Below are 26,282 nucleotides of genomic sequence, written 5' to 3' on the forward strand. Positions count from 1 at the left end.
GCAAAAATGTAATGTATGGAGTGGGTGGGCCATAAAGGCCCCTTGGGTAGATTTGCATTTAAGACTCCAGGCACATTTTTATTAGGCAATATTGATACCTGTCAAAAACAACTTTTGAAATCTGTTCTAGTTTCTATTTTTGAAGTAATCTCACCTTTTTTTCTATTTTAATGGAAGGAGAGCTGCATAGCTCTTAACTGAGACTGACCTTGTCACCTCAAAGGATATGCAATTTATGATGGGTTTTTTAACAATGTTTTCAATGGCCCACTCTCAGCTTTTGTTGTATTTTAATGTTATTTTTACATTTAATTATGTGTATAACATTGGAACATATAACATTAGATCAGATTAATTCACACACACACACACATACAAATATATATCTCAGTTTGTGGCCTCTAGACATGACAGACAGACAGACATATAAATCAAAGTGTCTGTATAAATATATATAGTGTCTAGTGGTTCCAAACTGCTGGAATCAAGGTGTTGTGTGTTAAGTACTGTAAAAATGCATGGGGGGGTAGGACAAGTGGACAAACACATGGATGGACCAGAGGGGAGGTAGATGACAATAGCTTGAATGACCCTGTTCTGCATAGTAAGCAATAACGCAACTTACTATCTATGTCCCTTGGCATCAAGGTAATGGTAAGTCTTAAAGAGGAATCTTTCAAAGAATGTGATAGATTTTTTTTTGGAGTGGAGGGTGGGTGACATATTACAGACAGCATTTTTCTCATACATCAGTGGTGGTGATGAAGAAAATATGAAGCTAGAAGCTGACTGTCCAGCATATTGGCAGAGTGAAGGTCAGTCATGATGAGCTATAGGGCAGCTTGGAAGAATTGTGAAAAAGGAGAGAGAAGTTTGTGTTCATGTGGTAGAGGGTAAAGAACCAGTTGAGTGACAGAAAATTTGATGATGGAATGCAATGACCCAGGAATAATTTTAGCAGCCTGATTTTAATGGACCTCCCTAGGCAGGCAATGCCATAATACAACACTAAAGGGTGCACAGAGATGCACCTTTTGGCAGTGCCCTACAGCTGAAGCAAGGATGGTTACATTTTAGGTAGGGGTTTTTTGGAGTTGAGGGTTGTGTTTGGGAAGAGGGGGTGGAATTAGGTGCGTTTTTTGGAGGGGGGGGTGACAGTCACAGCCCCTTTGTAGGAGACATGTAAAGGCTAGGAGGGGATGTTGAGGAAAGGTGGGGGGATCACCCCTGTAATGGGATGGTGGGAGTAACATGAGTGGTGGTGGGAAACCATGGTTGGGACTGGCAGAAGGGTTTGCTTGCATGAATGTGGACAGGGAGGTGGTGGTTATAGGCACAGGGTTGTTGGACTTCCCAGGTTTTTGGGTGTTTGAGTAATCCTGTCTGTGCACTGTTTGTTTATTGGAAGCTGCTCTGAGCCTCTCAGAGTGGGATATAAATCTAATAAATAAATAAGGTTTCAGTGGTCCTGGCCAGAAAGGAAGAAACTGCAGTAAATAAAATATGATCAGGTCTGAAATAACACGTTGTCCTAATGCTGGAATAAAAAAACTATTTTCTTGCAGTTTTCATTGTCTACATAATTTTCATTTTCTATTTGCTTCATTTAAGCTTGACTATTTTTAAAACTTTGCTCATAAATGCCCTTATGGTAGATGCTGTGCCATTTTGACAGGGGTCTACTGAGACAATATAGAATGGTCCCTTTTTCATCTGAGTGGCTAGCCAAAATTCAGGGTCTTGCTGGATATTCTAGTGAGGAGGGAGGAGTGGAATTAATTATGATATCATATAGCTTTGATGTGTTTCTAGTTACAATAGAAGCAGTCTTGCATTTGCCCTTGTTCTTGGTAGAAACACGGGCTTATCTACCTCTTACTGGTATCTAAATGGAGGGGAGCAATTAAACCTACCAGTTTCAACAAGTTTGAACCAGAGTGTAACATAGCTTCAACAATTCTGTCTTTTCTACCTGGTTATTTACTGAACAAATTTAATAACACGTAGCTGTGTGTATGTCTTTCTTATGTTGTTTCACAGCTGCTTTAACATTCAAGTGCCTTGGAGACCAGTGGCCAGTCTACTGCAGGGTAATACGAGAGAAGAACCTCTGTCAGGACATGAGGTGGTATCAACGTTGCTGTGAGACGTGCAGGGACTTTTACGCCCAAAAAATGCAACAAAAGAGTTGACCTCTGGCAGGCTGGCTGGCTTTCAGCTCTTGTATACTTATTTATAAACACACATACACACACACATAAACATACACATTCACACTCCAGCACGCTTCTTCAGACCAAATATTATCAGATTACATATAATTTAATCAAATTAATTTATTTTGCCTGCCAGACATCCTTTATTGTTTTGGTTAGACATCCTTCTTCTTTTATCCTCTAAGGTTTTCATAATTAATTTTATATGAACAATTTTGGATACATTTATCAGAATTTTTAAAAAAATAAATCATTAGTGTATTTTAAAAGTTTATTTTCAGTAAGGTCATCTCTCTGTTGCCAAAAAGCCATCATGTTATCTTGAATTTATTTTAATTTAGCTGAATAGTTTTGCTGTATATGGAAATAAAGCCCATTTTTATTTTATTTTATTATCATTTTTGGCATACAGAGTCAGAATGATCTTGTGTATTTTGCAACAGATGTTAAGGTGACTAAGCTAACATTATTGAACAGGTTATTACAGAATGTATTGTGAAATCAGTTCCTCTTTGATTTAGGAATCATACTGTAGGAGAGAATCTACTGTAACTTATAACCTACTAGAAACAAAAACAAATCAAATAGCAAAGTAGGGATTTTGATCATGCTCATGAACACATACTTGAACACAAGTATCGAATCAATGAAACACTGTAGAGATTTACACTGAATCACTGTTGCACTGTTTGAGGTAGGATAGAAAAACACAATTCTAGAACTTGTACCATCCTATGAAAACACGTCTGTACTGTTTTAACATGTCACTTGATTTTAAGTGTTTTTAAACAAAAGACCCATGCCCCTCTATGCCTTGCGTGTCCTTTCGCATTTTTATAAATAGAAGTGTCCTTGCTCCTGACACTTATGTATAAGTTAATCTGTTAAACATTTTCACTTTTCTGTGGACTTAGAAGATAGCCTTGTGATAGTGCTTTAGTTTTACTTTTATGAAAAAAGTCTTTATAAAAAATAAAATGTTTTGCACTTTTGTGAAACATTATGAAACAGCTAAATTTTCCTTATGAGAAAATATTGTACATGATTCACATGATTTTTACATTTTCAATAAAAAGGTAAAGCTTCTTTCTTCATTTGTATTTTCCTGTTGTGTATATTTGTGTCTAAGACTTGGATCCACAAAAACCAGCACACTGAGCAGAGACCTTTTAAGGTAGCATATAGGAAATGACAAGGACAGGGGTTGTCTTAAATTCCATCCCTCTCCATTGCATTACTGCTTTCCTCTGGTTTCAGGGAGACATCTTTTCTGCAGTATTGAACATTTTCCTGGAACTGGATACATTTCAAAAGGAGGGGACTACTCCTTTATTTTAAAGACTAGGGAGCTAATAGAGTGGTTAGTGTGCTTAACTAGTGGTTAAAGCACTCATCAAAGGTGACTGAATGTTTCTCTTCCCAGAGAGTGCCTAAGGATAGAGCTGTAAGAGAAGGTGGCACTCAGTATTTCCTGTTAAAATCCTGAACTTTATTTTGAATAATTATGTATACATTGGACCAGAAAAAGAGAGAACAGGAGTGATAGAAAATGAGAATAAATAAAATTAACTGGGAATGAATGAGAGAATAGTTTAGTGATTAAGTCACTCACCTGGAAGAAGGTCCTACACCTACATTCACGTTTCTGCTCTAGTAAAATAAAGATATTTTAGCAGTGCAGGGACTGGAACCTAAATGAGTGTCCTAACCACCAGGCTGTTTAGAGATGCTCAGTCTGTGTATCTGGCCACTTCGTATTTAATTATTACGTGGAAAGTAGAATGGCTTCCAGAGGAAGGGCTAAGAGTACTTCTCCCCATCTCTCTCCTCACTTCCTCCTTCCTGTTCAAAGTATCTCTAACATGGTGCTTAGTGCATGGTCCTAAGAGATAAGTAATGTGAGTTTGAGTCCCCTCAGGCTAAGGGGGAACTGAACCATGGTGTCTTGCATCCTGAGTGCTGTAACCATTTAACTGTAGAATTAAAAGGGTGATAGTCACCAGTACCTAGCCTGACTATGTATCCCCAGAGAATGCCCGTGCCATGCACGCTCTGGCACACGGCAGGGTACCCTGGGTAGGGGAGGGGAGGGTGCTTTACCTGGGGCCCTGGGGGTCTCCTGGGGCTGCAGCAGTGACAGGAAGTCTGGCCAGCAGTTGGAGCATGACTTTGGCCAGCCAGGTTCTGGTTTTAGGCAGTGCATGCTGCTGCCATGTGCACCACTCGCCTTTTTTTTGGCATGTTTTTTTTTTTGACCCCAAGATCTGCAAGGGTCAAAAAGAAACCTGGGCTGCAGGGCGGGGAACACCTGAATGTGTGGTGTGGTAGTACAGATGGGTCTGCGATGCCACATCCCGCACATCCGTCCTCACCTGGACGTGGCCTTAGAGTCGCAGCACAAAGTGCTTAATGTGGTCTTTAATTGCACTTTCTAATCGACCAACAGTTAAGTATGAAGTTTAGTGTGTAATTTAAATTAAGATAAGTGTCTTATGTGTATGTTTAAATTAAGATAAGATACTATTTATTGTATCATTCTTTCATTTTACTTGTGTATGAAAAGAAGAAATTTGGGCCCACATTCAAGTAATGTAAACAATTTTATACTGCACAGATGTTATCTTTTCAAACTTAATTTATTAAGCAAGCAATTATTCTTTTAAAAAATGAGACTCAAATTCTGATTTCTTTACCCTAAAGGAAGGGTGAGAGAATCGCACCTATTACCTGGAGCTAATGTGTTCTTTAATTTTCTCTGAAGATGTTAAATTAATATATTAAATACAATATAATAACTGAGGTTCTGGTCAGAAAGCCTCCCTGCCTAGGAAGAGCGCTCAAGTCCCTCATTAATTCCCACTGATGTTGGTATAGGTATTTTAGCATACTTGATCTTGAAATGCCAGATTTTAACTTTAGCATTTCTGGGTTCAGAAATACAACTTGAATGCACTAATGTATGATGATTAATTTTAAAAACTGAGGAAGAAAAGATAAAAAAAAATTGTGACATTAAAAACGTTATTTTTGCATAACGGCTAACGACACAAATTGTGTGTTATTTACAGCTAAAGACTTGGCTGCTATAGTACACTGCTCTACAATGTCACAGACAGTTATGTAATATACAATCTGGTTCTATAATTTTGCTGTCTTAAGGGGTTTTTTCGGTCAGATTTACCGAGAATTTTTACAAATGCTTCTGCACTTGCTTAGCTTCACTCTGATGCCTGAAGTCTAGCACATAGAAATAGGCTGCAAGGAACAGGGCCCAAGAGGCTTATTTTCAACAAGGACTGTTATCTATATTCTTTTAAGATTAAAAGTCCTGCAAGTTTTCACTTTTCCATGAAGAAAATTGCTTTCTAAATAGACAAACACAAACAAAGTTATATACTAAGTTGATTTACAGCCTTAACTGTGGCTTTCATTCCTTTAGTAGTTATGTTATAGGACTGACTATTCATGAGATGTGTGTGAAGTTTGTGTGACTTGAAGTCATTATGTATAGGCATAGTCATAGAATCGTAGTGAAGTAGGGCTGGAAGGGACCTTGAGAGCTCATCTAGCCCAAACCACTGCCTGAGGCAGGATCATGCCTATCCAAACCATCCTATACAAATTCATTGTCTCGCCTCTTAGCAAAACTAAATAATCAGCCCTGACAACACAATACGTATCGCCCTAATCTGCCACAGGTAAAGCAGGGGACCATGGTAACCAATGTCCTGCTGCAACCAAAGTTAAAAATACACTCAAGAAATCCAGTCTAAGTCCTTCCTTTTAGTAATTCTCTGATCGCTCTGAAATCAACTATATTGTACTTCTTTTTTAAGCAATCACCATAATTCAAAGAAGCAACACAGATCAATATGCTGTGTTGTTACAAACTAGGACATAAGTTTTGAAAATGTGTTTGGTTGGTGGGCTGTAGGTATGATGGTCTCAAAATGTATTACTACTTTGCACAGCAATGTCACTCCAGAGACTATACAGGTTGGACTGACAGCTCAGTGCACTTTCCAGATGTGTTCAGTGAAGCAGTTGCAGTCTTCAGCTGCTAAGCAATCGCATCAGAATTTACTCAGTTCTCCTAACAATCCCTCTCTATTAATAGGTTTTCCTTCCAGGCTGATGAATATATAACACTTCAACCAATGTCAAAGCAGTCAAATTCAGTTGGAAAATAAAGATGAAATTCACTCTGGCTCACAGGGGCCAGCCTGGGTGCTTATTAAATCCCACTTACACTCTGTTTTGATGGATGAAGTGGGATTTTAGCAGTGCAGAGAGCTTATTCTAGTTGTACACTGTGGGGATATGTGAAGCACAACTCTGACCAAAAGTTCCCCCCAGTTATCACTCACTCTACCTTCCTGGCTAGTAATTCTTCTGGCATCATTTCAACTGGAAGAGCATTTTATTTTATTTCAGTTTTTTATGTCAAGTTTTTCTTGATGAATACCACAAATACCTTGTCCTTTGGCCATTTATATGTAAAAATATTCACTTAAAAAAAAAAAGTGAGTGGTCAGATCTGATGAAGAATGTATTGCATTTGAAAGCTTGTCTAACCCTATACTGACTATGGTTGATCCAATAAAAAAATATCACTCTAAGAAATCTTTGCCTCTCAGATCTAACTAGGACATTAGTGTTAAAAGTAAAAACCTATGACAGATAGAGATGCTTCAGAGGATGTATCTGGTCTCTTTAAGTATGTCACAACACTAATTGCTACATTCTGAATTCTGGTAAAGCACTATCAAAGCAAATTAGTAACTTCATGAATGTTACAGACACCATAAACTAGCAATATATTCTAGTGGTGCCTCAGGGCTTCACCATAAAGCTCTTCAATTAAACGAAGTCCGTTGAGGAAAAAACCAAAACTCTCATTGTGGTAGCAGGGACAGACAGGAGTATGCTCATCCAGTCAGACATAAACTTTTAGCTAGGGACCTGCGGCCAGCTGCAACTAAGTAACATACTTTCCGAGAGATTTCCAATTGGTGAGCTATATATTAACAAAGTTCATAAAATATTTTGTTGAATAGTAACAAATATACATATTCTAGGGATATCTATGAACAGAAAAAGATACGAAAATATTACTGCAATAAGTTGACTCAAATTGTGGAGTTGTTATTATTAGGACCCTGCATTGTTACCGGAGTGGAAATTGGTTTTATATTCCTTTCATTTTGCCCATCTTAGCTAGTGAAAACTGTCAGTATCATTTGTGTAGAATCATTCACTATAACAGATTAAAAGAAAATACAGTACAAGTATTAAAAATATAATAAGGCTTAAGCTTCATCTTATAGTGTTCAAAGTCGATGACAGTTTTACTATTGACTTGAAGGGAAGCAGGATCAATCCTCTAAGAAGAATTTCCTGTATCAATAGCTGAAATAAATTAATACTCTTCAACTCAGTGAAGAATTGTTTGTCAACATCTTTTTACTCTGAGAACATGAATATCAAAGTAGCAATGGCAAGCCACTTGCTAAACACTGTGGCAAGATCAAGTAAGTTAGTATCCCTATAAAAAATTTCTGGAAGATTTGTCCCATTTCCTTCTACTATAGGCTGCTTCTAATTTTCAGAAAAAAGAACCTCCTTTGAAGTACTCTAAGCCTGAAATCTTTGGCAGGTCACTTTAGGAAGTGTGGGTATGCATTTAAGTGTGTCATGCATCTGGTCACTGATACTCTTACCTTTAATGAGCACATATACATCTATCAAAATGGACCTTGAACTTGAAAACTTAAGTTAGGCAGTTATAGAAATAAGTCTCACCTGCTCTGCTGCTTCTAAATGATCTGTTATCATTTGTAAACAATATAAGTGAGCCTGACACCAAGCCGGGGTCAGGTACAGTTTCAGGCAACTGTCGGATCCTTCTTCACTTCATTAATAATTGACTGTGTGTGCACAGCCAGGAAGCAGAAGCCTGGGCTGTTTTTATTATTACTCAACAGGAGGGAAACATGGATTTCTCTGCTTTGCCAAACAACAACCACCCTGATAAATTCCTTCAACTGGAAGTAAAATCTTTGGTGAAAAACTCTGCCTTTCTACAAGCCAGCCTGGCACACCTCCCAGAAGCAGTTTTTCCAGAAGCTCAGCAATGGCACAACAGGGTCTATTTACAGGTAAGGGCTACTGGAAAGACCTGAACAGTGGGTTTCTTTCCTTAGTAGCCTATAGCATTTTGGTGAAATTTGGGGTTGAGCCTTTTGCTGCAGCTCCATCATCCCCTATCTTGCACAACTGAAGTCAGTAAGAGTCTTGCCATTGATTTCAAAAGGATCAGGATAAGGCCCTATGAGAACAATCTTTTTGGTACTGTAAGCTTAAAGCCACCCCTGTCAGATCGTTTTGCCCTCATTCTTACAGTGCTTCAGGTCATGTGATTGCTTGTGATTTACTTACAGAATTTCCTGATTCCTAGATGAATGGCAAGTTCTACTGTTAAGTGCATTTACTGTTACCTGGAGTCAGATGGAAATCTTCCTCCTACATAATACACTAGGAAGCAGAGGAGAGAGAAATTCCCAAAGAACTCTATGGCAACCTGAATACATTCTTAATTATAGGAAGTTTTTACTATTTATGATTATATACTATAGTATTAATTTGATTAATGTTGGTTATATAAGTGGACACCAAAGTGTTATGTTAGGGTAATAGAGAGAAGAAAGAAGAGAAGAGTCAAGCATGGGGAGGGGAAAAATAGGAAAACATTTAAATGAAGGCGGAAGTTATCCAGATTGCACAATTTGGTCCTCACTCTGTGGAACCAGCATGAGATCTCCAGAAAATCCTTAGAACTCAAAGGATTGGCTGACAGAGAGAACCACACTGTGAATTAACTGCTTCACTCTCTGGCTCCCTAGCAAATTGCCTCTAACTGGGTGTGTCTACAGGTGCAATTAAGTTGAAGCAATAAACTCTGGTGCTTATTGTGCTGAAGTTTATTGTATCCTGGGCACTGCATTTGCATGTTAACAGGCAGCCCCCACACTAAAGCATCCTTGTGCTCCAGCCAGCCATGTCAGCGTCTACATATGCACTGCTGCAGATTAAAATATTCTGCCGCAGGATAGTACAGTAAAAGCTGTTATTGGGCATCCCCCAGGAATGGGGGATGATCGTTAATCAAATATTCTGGTTAATCAAATGTGCACCATCTGGTGCACTCCCCAGCATCAATGTGCCAGGGGACAGAGAGGGGGTCCCCATGCAGGCTGCTGTGCTGTGGAATGAAAAAGTGGCAAAGACGAACTCAGCTCGCGGCAGCAAAATGGGAAGTCCCCTGGAAGTGATACTTCCAGTTTTGCTTTTGCCACATCCCTTAGATGCCAGTTAATAGAGTTTTCTGGCAAATAAAGTACCGGTTAACACAGCTTTTACTGTATTTGTAAATATTAGGATAGTACTTGTAAATATTAAGCAGGAGTTAATTAGTTCACTCCTGCCTAATAGCACTGCATGTGTAGACACGAGATGTTTACTGCGGAGCTAGTTAGTCAACCGTGGAGTACGCATCTTGTATAGACATGCCCACAGATTCCTAAGATAACCACAACTGCAACTTCTTCAACCTTCCTTAAAAGGGAGGCATGGGATGAGTATCTCTACAAGATGAGCCTTGGCATAATATATTATGATGCTTCCCTCATAGGAGTTGGGATAGGGTGGAATGAAATACGTGCACAGAGCTCTAACCAAGGGAGAGATGCCCACATGATTCAAGAGAAAGGGAGATGGTATAGTACTGGCAACTTATTCCTTACCACACCTAGCCCAGCACTGGGTGCAGAAATGAAGCAATGCATACAAAGAGACTCCTCATCAGCAGGGAATATTCTAGTTCACTGTTAGTAAATAAGGCTAACTGCCCCAGAGCCATTACTGAAAAATTCCAGCAGGATTAAATCTGTGAGGCGTATTCCCCATCAGATGACTAGTATCACATTCCTAAAACTTACTCTGCCCCAGGACAGCCATCTCAACAGAAAGCTACTGGATTTCCAGTTCCTCATAGATTCAGAGATGTTAGGGTCGGAAGGGACCTCAATAGATCATTGAGTCTGACTCCCTGCATAGGTAGGAAAGAGTGCTGGGTTCAGATGACTCCAGCCAGATGCCTATCTAACCTCCTCTTGAAGACCCCCAGGGTAGGGGAGAGCACCATGTCCCTTAGGAGCCCATTCCAGATTTTGGCCACTCTAACTGTGAAGAAGTTCTTCCTAATGTCCAGTTTAAATCTGCTGTCTGCTAGCTTATGGCCATTATTTCTTGTGACCCCCAGGGGCGCCTGGGTGAGCAGAGCCTCACAAATTCCCTTCTGTGCCCCCATGATGAATTTATAGGCAGCCACAGAGTCGCCTCTCAACCTTCTCTTGTGGAGGCTGAAGAGGTCCAGGTGCCCTAGTCTCTCCTCATAGGGCTTGACCCGAAAGCCCTTAATCATACGAGTGGCCCTTCTCTGGACCCTCTCTAGGTTATCCACATCCCTCTTGAAGTGTGGCGCCCAAAACTGGACGTAGTATTCTAACTGCAGTCTGACCAGTGCCCGATAGAGGGGAAGTATCACCTCCTTGGTTCTGTTTGTCACACATCTGCTGATGTACGATAAAGTGCAGTTAGCTTTGCTGATGACTTCATCACACTGACGACTCATGTTCATCTTGAAGTCCACTAGGACTCCGAGATCCCTTTCCACTTCCGTGCTGCTGAGCAGGTCATTTCCTAGGCAGTAGGTGTGCTGGACATTTTTCCTCCCTAAGTGCAGCACTTTGCATTTCTTCTCGTTAAATTGCATTCTATTGTTTTCTGCCCTTTTGTCCAACCTGTCCAGGTCTGCCTGTAGTTGTTCCCACCCCTGGTGTGTCCACTTCTCCCCACAGTTTTGTATCATCCGCAAACTTGGACAAAGTATGCTTCACTCCCTCATTCAGGTCACTAATGAAGACATAGAAGAGTATCGGTCCAAGGACCAAGCCCTGCAGGACCCCACTGCCTATGTCCTTCCAGGTCAATACCAACCCATCCACTACCACTCTCTGAGTATGACCCTCTAGCCAATTTGCCACCCACCGGACTGTGTAATCATTCAAGTCACAGCCTCTTAATTTGTTCACCAGTATGGGGTGAGATACTGTATCGAAGGCCTTCCTGAAGTCTAAGTAAACAATATTTACCCCTACTCCTGCATCCAGGTGTTTTGTAACCTGGTCATAAAAAGAAACTAGATTAGTCAGGCATGATCTACCTGCTACAAACCCGTGCTGGTTTCCTCTCAGTATAATTTTTCCTGCTGGGCTCTCACATATATGAGCCTTAATAATCTTTTCAAAGACTTTGCCTGGATCCTCCTTCCTCCCCTTCTTGAAAATCGGGATCACGCTGGCCCTTTTCCAGTCCTCCGGGACCTGGCCTGTGCGCCATGAGTTCTCAAATATTCTTGCCAGTGGCTGTGTAATGACATCAGCCAGTGCTTTCAGTACCCTCGGATAGAGCTCATCTGGGCCTGCTGACTTAAACACATACAGCCCTTCCAAGTAACTCTGCACCATCTCAGGGTCAACACTTGGTAGTCTGGCGCCCTGCTGTTGTCTCTCTACAGTCTCATTGTGAGACTTGTCTTGCCCCTCATTTAGGAAGACTGAGGCAAAGAACTCATTAAGGAGTTCAGTCTAGTCCCCCTTGTCTGTCACCAATTGCTTTTGCCCATTCAATAGTGGTCCTATACCGCCCTGGGCCTTCCTTTTACTCCTTATATATCAGAAAAACAATTTTTTGTTATCTTAACTTGGGATGCCATCCACAGCTCCATGGTAGCTTTGGCCTTTCTAACTGCCTCCCTACAACTTCGAGCTGAGGAGGTATACTCCTCTTTAGTAATTGCTCCCTGTTTCCACTGCCCACCCTTTTTGCCCTTAGGTTGCTCTGGATTTCTCTGGTCAGCCAAGGAAGCCTCTTGGCCCCTTTCTCCCTTTTTCTCAAGAAAGATCTTTGGAGTATGTTTCTAAAAATGTTAACTCTAAAGTACAAACTTTGTCCTTGTTATGCATTTGTGGATGCATGTTGTGCAGATAAAGCACTGTGGCTTGAAGTACATTTTATTTCTCTCTCTTTTTTTGCTGATGAGCAAATAAGGAGAAGCTAAGGCACTGATGAGTTCCAGACGTTAAAATCAACATGATGGCACAGTTCAGAGCTAATGGTGTAGGAATAACATGTTTTATTTTAAGATGGGAGGGCTAATGGGGTTAAGGGTTAGTTAATTCAGGAACAGGAGGGGGGTGTTTCATTTCAGAACAGATGTGAGTGACCTACAGACTCCTGAAGTCATTAAACCTTGTGAATAGCCTAATTCCCTGTCCAGGAATTCATTTTCTTTTAAGAAACAGTTCCTCCTCAGGATTCCCTGTGTAAAGTGACTGCTCAGTAGTGCATTTGTGGGCTCTCTGGGACCTTTATCATGAGATCATTCAATTTCAAGTGCACTTAAGTGCTTATGTAAGTGTTTCCTCCACCTATAAGTGTTTTAATTTATTTCCATTATAAAAGGCAGCTTGACATAACAAATAACTTGCATTTCAGACAAAAATGGTTATCTTTTTGGTGTTAGACAGACTGAAGTTTTCCCACCTTGCTGTGTATTTGAGTTGTATATTTTAAATAAAACAATGCACAGAATCTTGGCCCTTGCTTGTAACACTGCTGTTTGAAAACCAAAGACAGTGTTTTTTCACTAAAGGTCATTTACTGCATGCAGCCTGTCCTTCAGGATTGTCTAGTCCTGCTGGTGTACAGAGCTACTCTGTGCCCTCACCTCATGCATTAATTTTCTGGTTCTAAAGTACAGCCTATTAACTAGTTGTCCCTTTGCAGAGTTTATCTGCCTCTCCACATACTTCTATTTGGTGACTTTCATTGAATTGCTCCTAACTCACCTTTCCTGATGATCTTTTCCTGTTCTTCCTAGAAAAAAATACCAGGCCATTTCTCTTTTTGTCTTTAATCTACTTATGGGAAATTCAACACTCATCCTGCAAATGCTGCCACTATATGTATCACAGTTATCAGGCTAACTGAATTTCTGACCTCTTGGGCTGTCCAAAAAGTCCCCTCTAGGCCTCGGGATAGAATCATGCAATTCTTTCACTCTTAGCCCAAACCCCGGGTCATAGTCCCTTTTATATCAACTATGATTGCTTCCATCGGTCTGACTTTGGCTCAGACCCTGCATTTCTCCAGGAGCAATGATGTTGGTAACCAGATATCAAGCTTTGCTTTCTTTAAGTGAAGCATTATTTATTAGAACAAAGACCTTTCAGAGAAAACATAAAATTAAAACCAGTTGATATACATGCTTACTTTTCCCTAGGGCTTTCCATTCCCTGGATCTGGTAAGAGTTAATTCTTTTGAAACTTTTACAAATCATCTTTGAATCAGCCCCTCTCCCTGGTCACCTCCTGGCATGTGACATCCCCTTCTGCTCACAAGAAGCATTTTTTAACTCATTATTGGATCTCCAGGCTTTCAAAATACTAACAAAAGAATACTTGTTGGAACAGAATGCTTAAGAGAAATGCTGGCCCCACTGTCTTCCAGGTGTGTGCTATAAGTTTATCAGGGTAAACACCAGGATCTGGGGGAACATTTGTTCACCAGAGCGCCCCAAGGGATGACGAGGTCGAACGGTCACAAACTCCTGCAAGACCGTTTCAGGCTGGACATAAGGAAGAATTTCTTTACTGTCCGAGCCCCCAAGGTCTGGAACAGTCTGCCAGCGGAGGTGGTTCAAGCACCTACAATGAACACCTTCAAGAGTAAATTGGATGCTTATCTTGCTGGGATCCTATGAACCCAGCTGACTTCCTGCCCTTTGGGCGGGGGGCTGGACTCGATGATCTCCCGAGGTCCCTTCCAGCCCTAATGTCTATGAAATCTATGAAATTAAGGCTACCTACCTAATTAAAATATTAGATTGTCTTCCTGTTTGCTGCCTTCATAGATCCCTATTAAGTTAGATCAATATAATCCTACTAATACAGTCCTAATAATCCACCAGACCGCTCCAGAAATTCTAACTTACTGACCCAAGTGACTTACCACATTCGTACCCTTATTACATATCAGGATTCTTAAATAAATTCATATCAGCTTCTTATCTTACGTAGCTGGTCTCCTAGAAGCTTGTCTTTAAAGTAAGAAAAGTGTCCTTTCTAATGTTTGCAGTGTTCTTCAGAAGCATGACATACAGCTATGTACAACTGAGGTTAGAGTTATAACACTGAAAAGAATTTATTCATGCTAATTAATGACTAATATAATCATTGCCCTGCTACCCACTTTCATTACTGAGAAGGTCATGACAAAGCAATTCCTGCCAACATCTGGAGTGCTTTAATTCTTTGTGGGTGTGTCTACACAAGACTTTTACTGAAGAGCTGCTTAATGAACCATGCAGTAAAGTCTCAGTATCTAGACGTGCAGCCCTATTCGGCCATAGTAAACTAACTAACTCTGCTGTAGGTTAGTACTTGTAAATACAAATACTATACTATGGCAGAGTTTTTTACTGTGCAGCACCACACATGTAGACACTAATGGGGCTGGCTGGGGCATGAGAGTGCTTCAGTGTGGTGGCTGTCTGCTGGCTAGCCCCACACTAGAGCAAACTTGTGCCTCAGCCAGTCCCTCCACAGCACACTGAGCTGGTTTGGAGCAGCCCTGGGCTGGCATTCTGACTCCCGGAGCCCCCTGCCAGCCAGAGGTGCTCTGTCCCAGGCGCATGTGTAAACACAGAGCTAGGGAGCAATAAACTCCGGCACAATATGCACTGGAGTTTATTGCTTCGCATTAATAGCACATGTAGATGTGCCCTCTGCTAATGTAAGTCTGATTTTAGACCTAGCTACATACAGATATCCCTTGCCTCCTTCATTATCTCCACATCCCACAACCAAGTACACATATTGATAATTTCTGATTCGCCACCTGCTTTTGTATCCAGTAATCATGCGGTTTTGCTGGCACAGTTGTGGGTACTAGCAAAGGTAGATGAAGTTGTGCTTAAATTGCTCCATTCCTCCTTCCAGGTGGTATAGTAGTTGGTGATTCTTTTGTGTCCCAATAGTTCTCTCATTTGAGAAGCTGCCACCAGTCTATGTGCTTTTTTAATATGTATGTCAAGTCACTAGAAGAGATAGTGATATGGTTATTCAGATGTTGATAAAATTCATCTCTGCATCAGTTTTTCATTGGACTCAGGGCTCTCTCAGGTACCAAAAACTGGGACCTAAATCACTACTGGCTGACTGAAGTTCACTGAAACTAATGAAGGTGATGGTAGTAAACTGTAAGTAACAGCCAGCAGAAATGATGGAATTGGTAGTTCTTCCTTTCCTAGGTATAGTTTATTCTTATCTTTTTAATAAAATGTGCAGTCTATGATCGTGTTGAATATCCAGCTACTTTCCAATTGTTAATCTACAGCTGTAGCTGTGTTTGTACCATCAATGCTTGGCGCAAAGGTTTCAAAGTTCCCTTTGTATTGCAGGCTTTGTCACAATTATCCATGTCCAGGTTACCTTTGGGCTGCCTCTCTGCAGTGCTGTTTGTGTGGAGCTATACCAGTTCTCCAACAGAAAATCTCATTAAAGGTACTGGAGACGGAGTCCATTCCCCTGCATCTTCTATGACTCAGAGTTCAATTGTGGACATGCTGAGGATGTCATGGTGAGGGTCAGCAATGCAATAGGAACCATGCTGTCCAGAAACAACAAGCCTGGAAGGTCTGGGGAAGAAAGTAATGTGGAAGAAAAGCATTGCTAGCCAAATATTATTCTAGTTTAGTCAAATGACTCGGTGAATTGACAAACTCTTATGGGGAGGAGTTATTTTGTGTCAGAACATCTGTTACTAGGTGCTATGTTACATACATAGAGAAACTGTATGCAGAATTTGACCTCCAATATGTAAAATCACTTATTGTTTAGAGATCCCTTTGATCCCTACTTGTAGTAAGATGGGCTTGAAAGGACTCAGCCTTAGCTTGTGATTTCCTGATTTTCACAGTTCACATTCTTAACATTAGTTTAATTCTTGATTTTCACTTTAGGAACAGATAAAAATGTGCATAAGTTTTCTCAGAAAGATCTACTTTTCAAAAATTTTACTTGGTCTAAGATAAAGTCAATGTGATAGAAACATTCCCTAAATAAACAGGTGCTTTTATAGTTTTGTTTCATGGAATAATAAAATAACATACTGTAATAAAATATTGAGCTAGAAAACTTAAAGAGGAACCAGATCTCCCAGAGATGGAGCCTCTATTAATTCTCGATAAATCTCTCTGCAAGGTCATCCTTCTCTATGCCAGATTTCTGTCCTGCTTAGAACAGGGCAATATGTTCACTGTGAAAAATAAGTCAAATGGTTTCTTTCTGGCAAATTACCTGTTTTGTAAACAGCATTACAGATTTGTAAATTATTGAAAGTGCTCATTGGATATTTTATTAATACATTTCAGATTATAGCCTTTTCATGAATTCTCCAGCACAAATATTGGTTGGAGCATTTAACATTTCTAATTCACAATTCATATTGCATGAACAGTCACCTAAGTCAAATATTAGCTTGTATGTTTTAGATGAGTTCCAAGCCCACAAAGAGTTGTCCATTTGACTTCTCCAAAAAATAGCAATAATCGTCTGAATGAATATTTATATCAGGATTCACAACACTTTCCTTTTTTTGAACGTTCCTGAATAAAACCTTGTTTGCACAGAAGCCTGTGCGAAGTACTTAGAATAGGTTGCAAGTGAATGGTAAGAGCAAGTGCATGGTTTCTAACTGAATGACTATTTGCAAATATAGTAAAACCTTAACATAACAAGCCCTCTTTAAAACACCCTCCCCCCTGGCTTTTAACAATTCCAACATCAGGAACTCATTTTTTCGTTATTATGATGCAGCAAACTGACTAATGCGGTTATAGCAAACACCCTCTTTTAATGAACTTTTCACCCAGTGTCAAGGCGATTGATTATAATGAAGTTGTACTGCATATTTTCCAGCTCCAATCATCCCCTGTTTTTCTGTCTTGTGTGTATACATCTAATTGCTGCAGATTACCTATAGTCTGCTTCATTTTTTAGATCTAAACTTTTTCTCTGGACTTCTGGGATCTTGCATCATTCCTTCTTCTTTCTTACTCTATTTTTAGGGCCATTTTAGCTTTTACTGTAAAAGCTCCGAGACAAAGTGTTTTTCTCTTTTCTTCACTTCCATCTCTGTGGGTACATGTATGCTAATACTTAAGGTTGACCTAGTGGTTGTATCTATCAGCCCAAGCCTCATGAACTGTCCTTTCCCATCTACAACTTACCTAGAAGTCTGTATAAAAGACATCCAAAATGGCTGTCCTGTTCCTTGAACAAAGGCTCTTAAGGAATCAGATTATGAACTATTTCTAACTTTTCCATAAATATACTTGGTTCCAGTTACAGAAAATAGGGACAGAAAGTGGAATGTAAAAGGTTGGAAGCTGGGAGCAGCAAGTTGTGGGACTGCTGTTGATTTCTTGTACTTGTGGTCTCTGGTCTCCAGTTTGAGACATGTACTGCACAGTTGACTAATGAACTGTGCAGTGAAGATCCTAGGAGCTACATGTGCACTCCTATTAGGGTGCACAAACCTAATAAACTCCATAGTAGCGTAGGACTTGTAAATACAAGTCCTATCCTGCTGTGAAATTTTTTTGCATGCAGCAGCACACATGTAGACACAGAACTGGCTGGCTAGGGCATGAGGGTGCTGCCTGCTGGCTAGCCCCACACAGAATCACTCTTGTGCCTCAACCAGCCCCTACACAGCACATTGAGCCCAGTTGCAACAGCCCCAGGCTCGCAGGCTGAACCCCAGGGCGCCCTGCCAGCCAGGGCTGCTCCAACTTGGCTCAATGTGCTGTGGTCCAGGCACATGTGTAAACCCTGCACTCAAGAGCTTCCCATGAGCAATAAACTGTGGAGCAATAAGCTTTGCAGTTTATTGCTGCACACAAATGGCACATGTAGATGCACCTAGTCTGAAGTTCAGTAAAGCTCTCAGAGTCGGGCTGGATTACTACCAGGGGTCTTGCCTAGAGATTTATTGATTTGAGGGCAACATTAAGGTTGTCCCTACCTAACAGTGGATATATTTGTCTCTTTTATGAATTGTTTGCATGTATCAATCTATGAATTCGGTTTGCATTCCCTCACTTCAATAACCGTTTCTGCTCTCAGAGGGTCTCACTCCACATTATCTCGTCTCTATTGTCATGCTCATATGCATGGCTACCCACATTTCCAAGTCAATATTCTCCAAGAAAAAGAAGTTACAGTCAGTTTCGGTATCAATGGGCCTTTCTAGGTGCTACAAAATTGGCTTCTAAAGCAGCTTAAATGCTCTTTTGCACCACTTTAATTTTATAGTTTCATAGTAGTTTGGGGTCAGAAGTAACCTGAACAGATCATCTAGTCTGACCCTCCGCCACTGGTAGGAGTACATGCTGGGATCACATGATCCCAGACAGGTGTTCGTGATCACACAACCCCAGGAAGGTGTTCATCCAACCCAAGGTAGGAGCGAGGACCACTTCCCTAGGAAGTTGGTTCCAGATCCTAACCACCCTAAAAGTGCAATAGTGTCTCCTAATCTCTAATCTGAACCTATTCTCCAGCAGCTTCTGGCCATGGTTCCTCGTTACCTCAGGTGCTGCTGGGGGGAATAGGGCCCTTCCTATTTGCTGCTGATCTCCCCTAATGAGTTTGTAGGCAGCTGCTAAATCCCTCCTCAGCCTCCGCTTGCTGAGGCTGAACAGGTTCAGGTCCCTCAGCCTCTCCTCACAGGGCCTGCCCTGTTGCCCTCCAACCAAGCGGGTGGCCCTCCTCAAAAACCTCTCAAGGCAGGCCACATCCTTCTTAAAATGCGATACCCAGAACTGGACTCAGTACTCCAATTGTGGCCTGACCAATGTCACGTAGAGGGGGAGTATCACCTCTCTGGACTGGCTTGAGATGCATCTTTTGATGCACGACAAGGTGCGGTTAGCTTTGCTGGCTGAGGTCTCACATTGGTGACTCATGTTCATCTTGGAATCAATAATGACTCCAAGATCCCTTTTTGCCTCTGTGATTACAAGGGGGGAGCTCCCCAGTTTGTATGTATGCTGTGGATTCCTTCTCCTCAGGTGCAGCACCCTCCATTTGTCTACATTGAACCCCATCCTGTTACCATCCACCCACTTCTGTAGTCTGTCTAAATCTAATTGCAGTCTCTCTCTCCCTTCGAGCGTGCCTACCTCTCCCCACATCTTGGTGTCATTGGCAAACTTGGACAGCGTGTTTTCTGGACTCTTAAAGTCCAGAAAGACTACGCCCATGGCGACACCATCATCCAGGGATTTAGTTATCTGGTCATAAAAGGCCATCAGGTTGGTCTGGCAGGACCTGCCTTTGATGAACCCATGTTGATTTCCCTTGGGCATGATCTCCACTGCTGGCCCCTCACAGATGTGATCCCTGATAATTTTTTCAAGGATTTTCCCCAAGACCGATGTGAGGCTTATGGGCCTATAGTTTCCTGGGTCCTCCTTTCTCCCTTTCTTATAAATGGGGACCACATTAGCTAGTTTCCAATCTCCGGGCACCTGGCCTGTGAACCATGATCACTTGTACAGCCGGGCCAAAGGCACAGAATGACCCCCGCCAGCTCTCTCAACACCTGTGGGTGGAGGGCATCAGGGCCCACAGATTTGAAAACATCCAGCCCTTCCAGAAGATCCCTAACTACATCTGCACAGACCCAAGGCCTGGCAGTGCTATCCCCAAGATTGCCCCTACCTGTGGTGGGAGAGTTGTCCTGGTCCCTGTCCGAGAAAACAGAGGCAAAGAACTTGTTAAAAATTTTGGCTTTCTTGCCTGGCGTAGCCACAAGATTACCATTTGAGTCTAGCAGGGGCTTTACGTTACCCGGTGTCCTCTTCTTACTCCCAATGTATTTGAAGAAGGACTTTTTGTTGTCCTTGATTCTGGTCACTAGCCTGAGCTCCATCCCCACCTTGGCCTTCCTAATAGCCCTCCTACACTCACAGGCCAAGGAGGAATGTTTGTCCTTGGTCATAGCTCCTCCCTTTCACTCGGTGTATGCCTCCCTTTTGGCCCTCAGGCATTCTTGAATGTCTTTGCTGAGCCATGGGGGTTTCAGAGCACTCTTACTCCACTTCTTTCTCTCTTAATGGCGTTGCTGTTTCCATGCTTTGCAGCGCATTCCATTTGAAAATGACTTTGTAACATAGAAAGATAAAAAACCTCCGAGGTGTTTTAGTTTGCTACCTAACAAAGTGCAAGAGTGCATGGAGTCCTGGAAGTGCACAGGGTGGCACTCACCCACTGGCACCTGGCCTGGGTGGTCATGGGGGCACTGCAGCCACAGAGAGAAGCACCAGACCCCATGCAGCTTAGGGGCTGTGTGACCTGGTGGCAGCCCATGCAGGCAGGCAGGCTTGACTGAAGAAAAAAAAAAAAGTAGCAAAGAGCCTGATCTTTTTTTTTTCTCCGAAGCCTTCCTGCTTGAGTTGTGCAGGGGCCCAGTGTGGTTATGGGGGGGCAGTGCTTCCTTCCATGGCTGTGGTGCCCCCCAGGACTGCCCGACCTGGGTGCCAGCAGGAGGGTGCCACCTGGGGTGCGCTGCCACTGCTGTGGAGTGAAGCACCAGGCCCCCATGCAGCTCAGGGACTGCTTAGCCTGTTGGCAGCTCACCCTCACCCCTGCCACCAGAGACTCAGGTAAGGATCAGGCTCCCACTCTTGTGTACACACCACAGGAGTTTCAATCAGCTTAATTCTCTCTAAAGTGAAACAGTGGAAACTGTGGGTTTTTAAAAACACACCATTTCAATTTAGGGATAACTAAACCAAATTCATAGATTCATACATGCTAGGGTCAGAAGGGACCTCAACAGATCATCAAACCCAATCCCCCGCCTAGGCGGGAATAAAGTGCTGGGGTCTGATGATCCCAGTCAGATGTCTATCCAGCCTTCTCTTAAAGACCCCCAAGGTAGGGGAGAGCACCCTTGGAAGCCCATTCCAAATTTTGGCCACCCTTACTGTGAAGAAGTTTTTCCTGATATCTAGCCTAAATCTGCTCTCTGTCAGTTTGACCTTTGTTCCTTGTAACCCCAAGAGGTGCCCTGGTGAACAGAGCAGAATTAAACCCCCGTCGTCTGTACAAGTGCCCAACAGGGGACTAGATTATTTGGGACATTTGGGACAAGTATCGCCTTCATGAGCAAATTTTGAACTAGTTCTGTTCCAATTTAAAAGCATTTTTATTTAAAACAGATTTAAAAATTACTGTCAAGTCACATACTTTTCACAGTATTTTAGCTTGGTGAGAACATGCATCCCCTGGTGAGACAGTTCATTTTCTTCAACAAAATGTTCCCTATATTCAACCAACTAGCAAGCCTCAGGGATGCATCATTAAAGCTGCTGAAGATTTTTAAATACGAAATAAACAAAATAAGATGCAAGCAGCAAGAAATGACAGATTAAAACATCAGCTCAACTGAAATCAGGCCAGCAAAAGCCAGAGGGTTATAATGCCAACTATAATTGCAATGTGAGGAAAAATATCAACAGGGGATATGTCAAGGCTAAAGGATGACATATGGAAACTGTGAGCTAACAGAGAGACTCATGGGTGCTGGGGATCCACCCACCCACTAATACCAGATTGTGATAATTATTGATGTGCAACATGCTTAGTCACTTGTGTGTGATCAAGTGATAAGATTGTCAATGATGCTCCCTCAAAGGGGCATTTTTAGAGAATTCTGTTTACATGGGAAACCTTTCGAGGGGAAGCTCTTCTGCTTCCCATTGTTTGCCTCAACTGCTTTACACCTTTACGGAGGATGGGGAAAGTATTCAGTGTATGGCTGTTTTTCTGTGCTTCTTAAATATAGAGGAGTTTGGGGTGTCTGATTCTATCTGCTTTCCAGTGCTCATCACAATGCAGGCATAAGTCACCATCAGACTTCAGCTATCTCAGATCAAAGTTCCCAGTGGCAAACACTTTAAAGACTTAAGGGGTAATGCTAGGAGAATTCCTTTTGTACATTATGCATACTGTAAGAGGAAATTCTGACACTGCTATAGGACATTCTGGAACGAAGGGGTGCAATGACTGTATTGTACATGGATTTCTGGGCCTGCTAGGATATCACTAGAACTAAATTGAAAATAGCAGAAAAAAGTTGAAACTGTATGGTGAACTGGAATTGTACTTCTTAGCACACTGAAAGGGTCTTAGTGCTTAGTAATTATAGCTTTTGCTGATGATTATAACTACAGTTTTGTCAGCTCTTTGGACAGCTACTCTTCATTTAGTGGTAAAACAGCTGCTTTTGACTTCTCCAAGATTTTTTGGTCCAGATCCCGGTAGTGGTGGTTTTTTCACCCACTGAAAAAAATGTGATTAAATTATTATTGCTACTGAGGGATTTCTAAGATGTTGTCAAGGTTTGTGCTTCCATAATGGCTGTAGCAAAGGAAGCTTTCCCATAGGCAGATATAGAATTTTTAGAGCTTGTTACATTGGTTTTACTGCATTTACCTGAAACTGAGGGTGCAGAACAGGGACTGTGTTAGCTATCACCAGGTTCAACAGCAGTGAAGTCAACAAAGCTATATCGTCTTGCTCAAGGACAAAACGCTACTACTCCTATACAACAGGTGGTGAATATGGAGGGGCATCTGCATCACAAAGATGATGGATAATTTCTGTCCTAACTGTCTTACAGAGTGAAAAGAGAAATGTCACTGAGCAGCCTGACTTAGAATTCAGTGCAGTCAACCCGGAAACGATTGACAAAGTTCTTGGTAAACACATTACAGCTGTCACCTTGAAATCCACCATCAAGCGCAATCCTTTGTACAGTGGCATTCGAACTGATGATGCCTGGGAGGAGAAGAAAAAATGCCCTTCCTGGACTGTTCAAGATTATGACAGACAATCATTGCATTCTAATCTGGCTATTTGCATAAAGGTATTGTAGTGTAGAATCATGTTGGGATGTTGTGCTATGTATTTGGTCCTGAAATATGGCATACAACATGGGTGACTTGTGCCTCCTGAATCAGGGCGGCATCAGATCACCAACTAGTGGGGTAGGGCCCCTAGTGGATGATCGCTGAGCCCAAAATCACCAGTGGTGAAACCAGAAGTACACTTCCAGTGACACTTCTGGTTTTGCGGCTGGCATTTCCACGAGGTGCACGGCCAATCTCAGGAGGTGCACGTGCACCTGCATGCACCCCCTATGTGTCGCCAATGGAGTACAATGTTTTACTCATCTGGTGGTGATTCCAGGTCCAGAAGTAAATGTGAATGTGTTCTTGTACAGACAGCACATCTGGATGGGTACAACCATGAGAGGATGGATAGTCTTGGGGTAAAGGTTCTAAATATCTCAGTGAGGTTCTTACTTTTCCACAGTTTACTTCTCTGAAGCTCTGTGCCTCAGTTTCCCCATCTTTAAATGGGGTTAATATTATATTTTCCTACCTCACAGGTATCAAATACAGGGAACATTCATAAAGGTTTATGAGAGACTAAGATATTACGTTGATGGGAGCTACGTAACTGCCTAAATAGATTAATTATGCTTCAATTTAATTTTTAAATATGTGCCTTCCTATAGCCAGACCTGCAACATTCACTCCTTCCTGGTTTTGGGGTAGCACAAATCATGTGCGGGTTTGTTTTTTCTAGTGTTCCCACTGCTGAAAAAATAACTCAGATCCGCATTTGTAAATTAGCACCTCTGAATTAGCATGAGAACATCAGGAGAGTTGTTCTGGGTTTCTTTATCACATTTCAACGGCTGGTGTCCTACATTTGGTTCCTGGCTGAAAGCTGTGAGTTTAATGTTCCTCTCTGGGACAATATTCGCAGCATTTGGCAGCTAGTGCGACCAATGGCTCAAGTATAAGCCCTTCTGATTTGTGCTGTGATGCCTTAAATCTATTAATCACTAACTGATGATAGTCAAAATACTCCTGACTATGTTCTAAGAAACTTTTTGCATCAGACAGAGGAACTGAGTTCATTTTCTGATCTTTCTTTTAGGAAAATCCTAACGATCTACAGTTTTGGATGGGGGATATTTATACTCCTGGGTATGATACCTTGTTGAAAAAGAAAGAGAGAGAAAAGAAACTTTCCAAATACTGCCGAATTATCCTGCTTACGGTATTGGCTGTTTGTATCTTGATTGCCATAGTCACTGTTAGCATTTTATTTACTTGATTCAGCCAAGTCCTGTCAAGGAGAAATTTTCCAATAAAATTTTTTTATGAAAATACTCCCCTTTGTTTTGTTTGAATTCCAAAACTGTTGTCACAATTTGTTTGACATCAACATTTTAGAAAGTTCCTATGCAACATAAGGAACTGATCCTCGAAATAAATATGCTTGAGCACTACAGTGTCTCTCTGCATAGTTCATAAGTAAGTTGGCCATTTTAGTGCCTTGCTCTTTTGATCACTGATCTGGGCTAGATCCTAATCTGAGCTGCAAAGTGCACGTTGCCAGTACCTTGAAAGGTTTGTTATTTCATTCAGTCCACATACTATGCAAAATACCACATCACATATTTATGATTTAACCCAATTACTTTGATACCACAACAGTGTGCTAGCATAGCTTTCAAGACATCTCAGAGTATTTTACACGTAAAACAGTGGGCACTCTAGAAAATTATGCATTTAAAACTTCTCATAAAGCTTCGTGCTTGGGTGGTTGCTGTTTTTTCCTTGAAGGAAAAAAAAATACCGTGGGCCTTGTACTTTGATCCTACGAATTACAAAAGATTGTCAAATTTTGCTTCAGAGTTGCCTCAAAACCTCTTACTGTCCTCCAACAAAGCACATGGAACATGTGTACCACCTACTAAAGAAATGACCTGTCTTTCATTAAATGCCATATCATAGAAGGCAGAACAGGAGTTCTGGAGTTGAAGACAGAAAATGGAATACAGGATCTGCATTGAATTGATAAAGAATGAATTCAGTGCATGTGACAGGATGTAGGTCATTTGAAAATATTTGACTTCTGAAAGTATAAAGCTACCATAGGCAGAAAAGGAGTGCGTGTCTCAGAATCATTGAGGCTAATACAAATACATGAGAAATGGGCAAATATGTTGTGGACAAAAACTCTGTGGCCATGTCCAGATGAGTGCAGACATGTGGTATTGCACACCTGTCTGCAGCACGACACACTGCACATGCAGACATTCCCTGCACTGCTACCTTGAAGCAAGGGGTGGAGAGTTGATCCTGGGATCTCCCAGGGTCAAAAAAGCCTGATGAAAAAAATACAGAGCAGTGCACGTTGTGGTAGCCACCCAAAACTAGAGCCTGGTTAGCCAGAGCCATGTTCTGGTGGCCGACCAGGCTCTCAGCTGCAGGAGCACTATGGCTGCAGCGTCCCAAGGCACCCAGGTAAAGCTGCTGTGGCCAGGACAGTTGCTGGCCTCAGGCTCCTCTACCCCACCAAGGGTAACCTGACGTGCAGCAGAGTGCGCATGGCATGGGTGTTCTCTGAGGACGAGTAGCAGTGGCACACCTTGTCCCCTGGGAAACAAACATCTGTGCTTGTATGGATGCAGCCTACGTGCACAAGTTACACTTTTTCACTTCATCTGTACTAATCAGTCAAATTCTTGGTATAAGACAAGCCCCTTTACATGGCTCAAGTCTCACAAAAAGGGAAGTAAAGCCACCCTGACTGGGCAACTGGGGATTCCCTTGACCTGAAAGAATCTTACAGTATCATGAAACCTGAGTAGCTGACTTTGTGCCAGATGTTCTCCACTCCATACAGGCAATGTGTTAGGGCAGCTTACAAACAGGTCAGGGTAAGGCTGTAAGGCACTAGATGCTCACATTCATGGACCAATGGAAAGCTTACTGGGTGTGTCTACACATG

General features: G+C 41.8%; 2 protein-coding genes across 3 annotated transcripts in view; both read left to right on the plus strand.

The window, feature by feature from the left end:
• Nucleotides 1–3,310, plus strand: part of ADAMTS19 (ADAM metallopeptidase with thrombospondin type 1 motif 19) — a 256,732-nt gene extending 253,422 nt beyond the window's left edge. For both annotated transcript variants that reach the window (XM_090038506.1, XM_090038508.1), the window contains one exon: nt 2,041–3,310. In XM_090038506.1, the coding sequence (XP_089894632.1) occupies nt 2,041–2,192 (152 nt within the window). In that variant the 3' untranslated portion in view covers nt 2,193–3,310. The remainder of the gene's footprint in view (nt 1–2,040) is intronic.
• A 4,884-nt stretch (nt 3,311–8,194) lies between these two features.
• Nucleotides 8,195–24,599, plus strand: MINAR2 (membrane integral NOTCH2 associated receptor 2). Its single transcript, XM_090037215.1, has 3 exons — nt 8,195–8,374; nt 23,092–23,337; nt 24,420–24,599. The coding sequence occupies exons 1-3, from the start codon at nt 8,210–8,212 to the stop codon at nt 24,597–24,599; spliced, it is 591 nt and encodes a 196-aa protein (XP_089893341.1). The 5' UTR covers nt 8,195–8,209.
• Nucleotides 24,600–26,282: the final 1,683 nt, after the last annotated feature.

This window comes from Crocodylus siamensis, chromosome 3 (genome assembly GCF_052110815.1).
Source record: "Crocodylus siamensis isolate JL-2025a chromosome 3, ASM5211081v1, whole genome shotgun sequence".
Classification (NCBI taxonomy): Eukaryota; Metazoa; Chordata; order Crocodylia; family Crocodylidae; genus Crocodylus; species Crocodylus siamensis.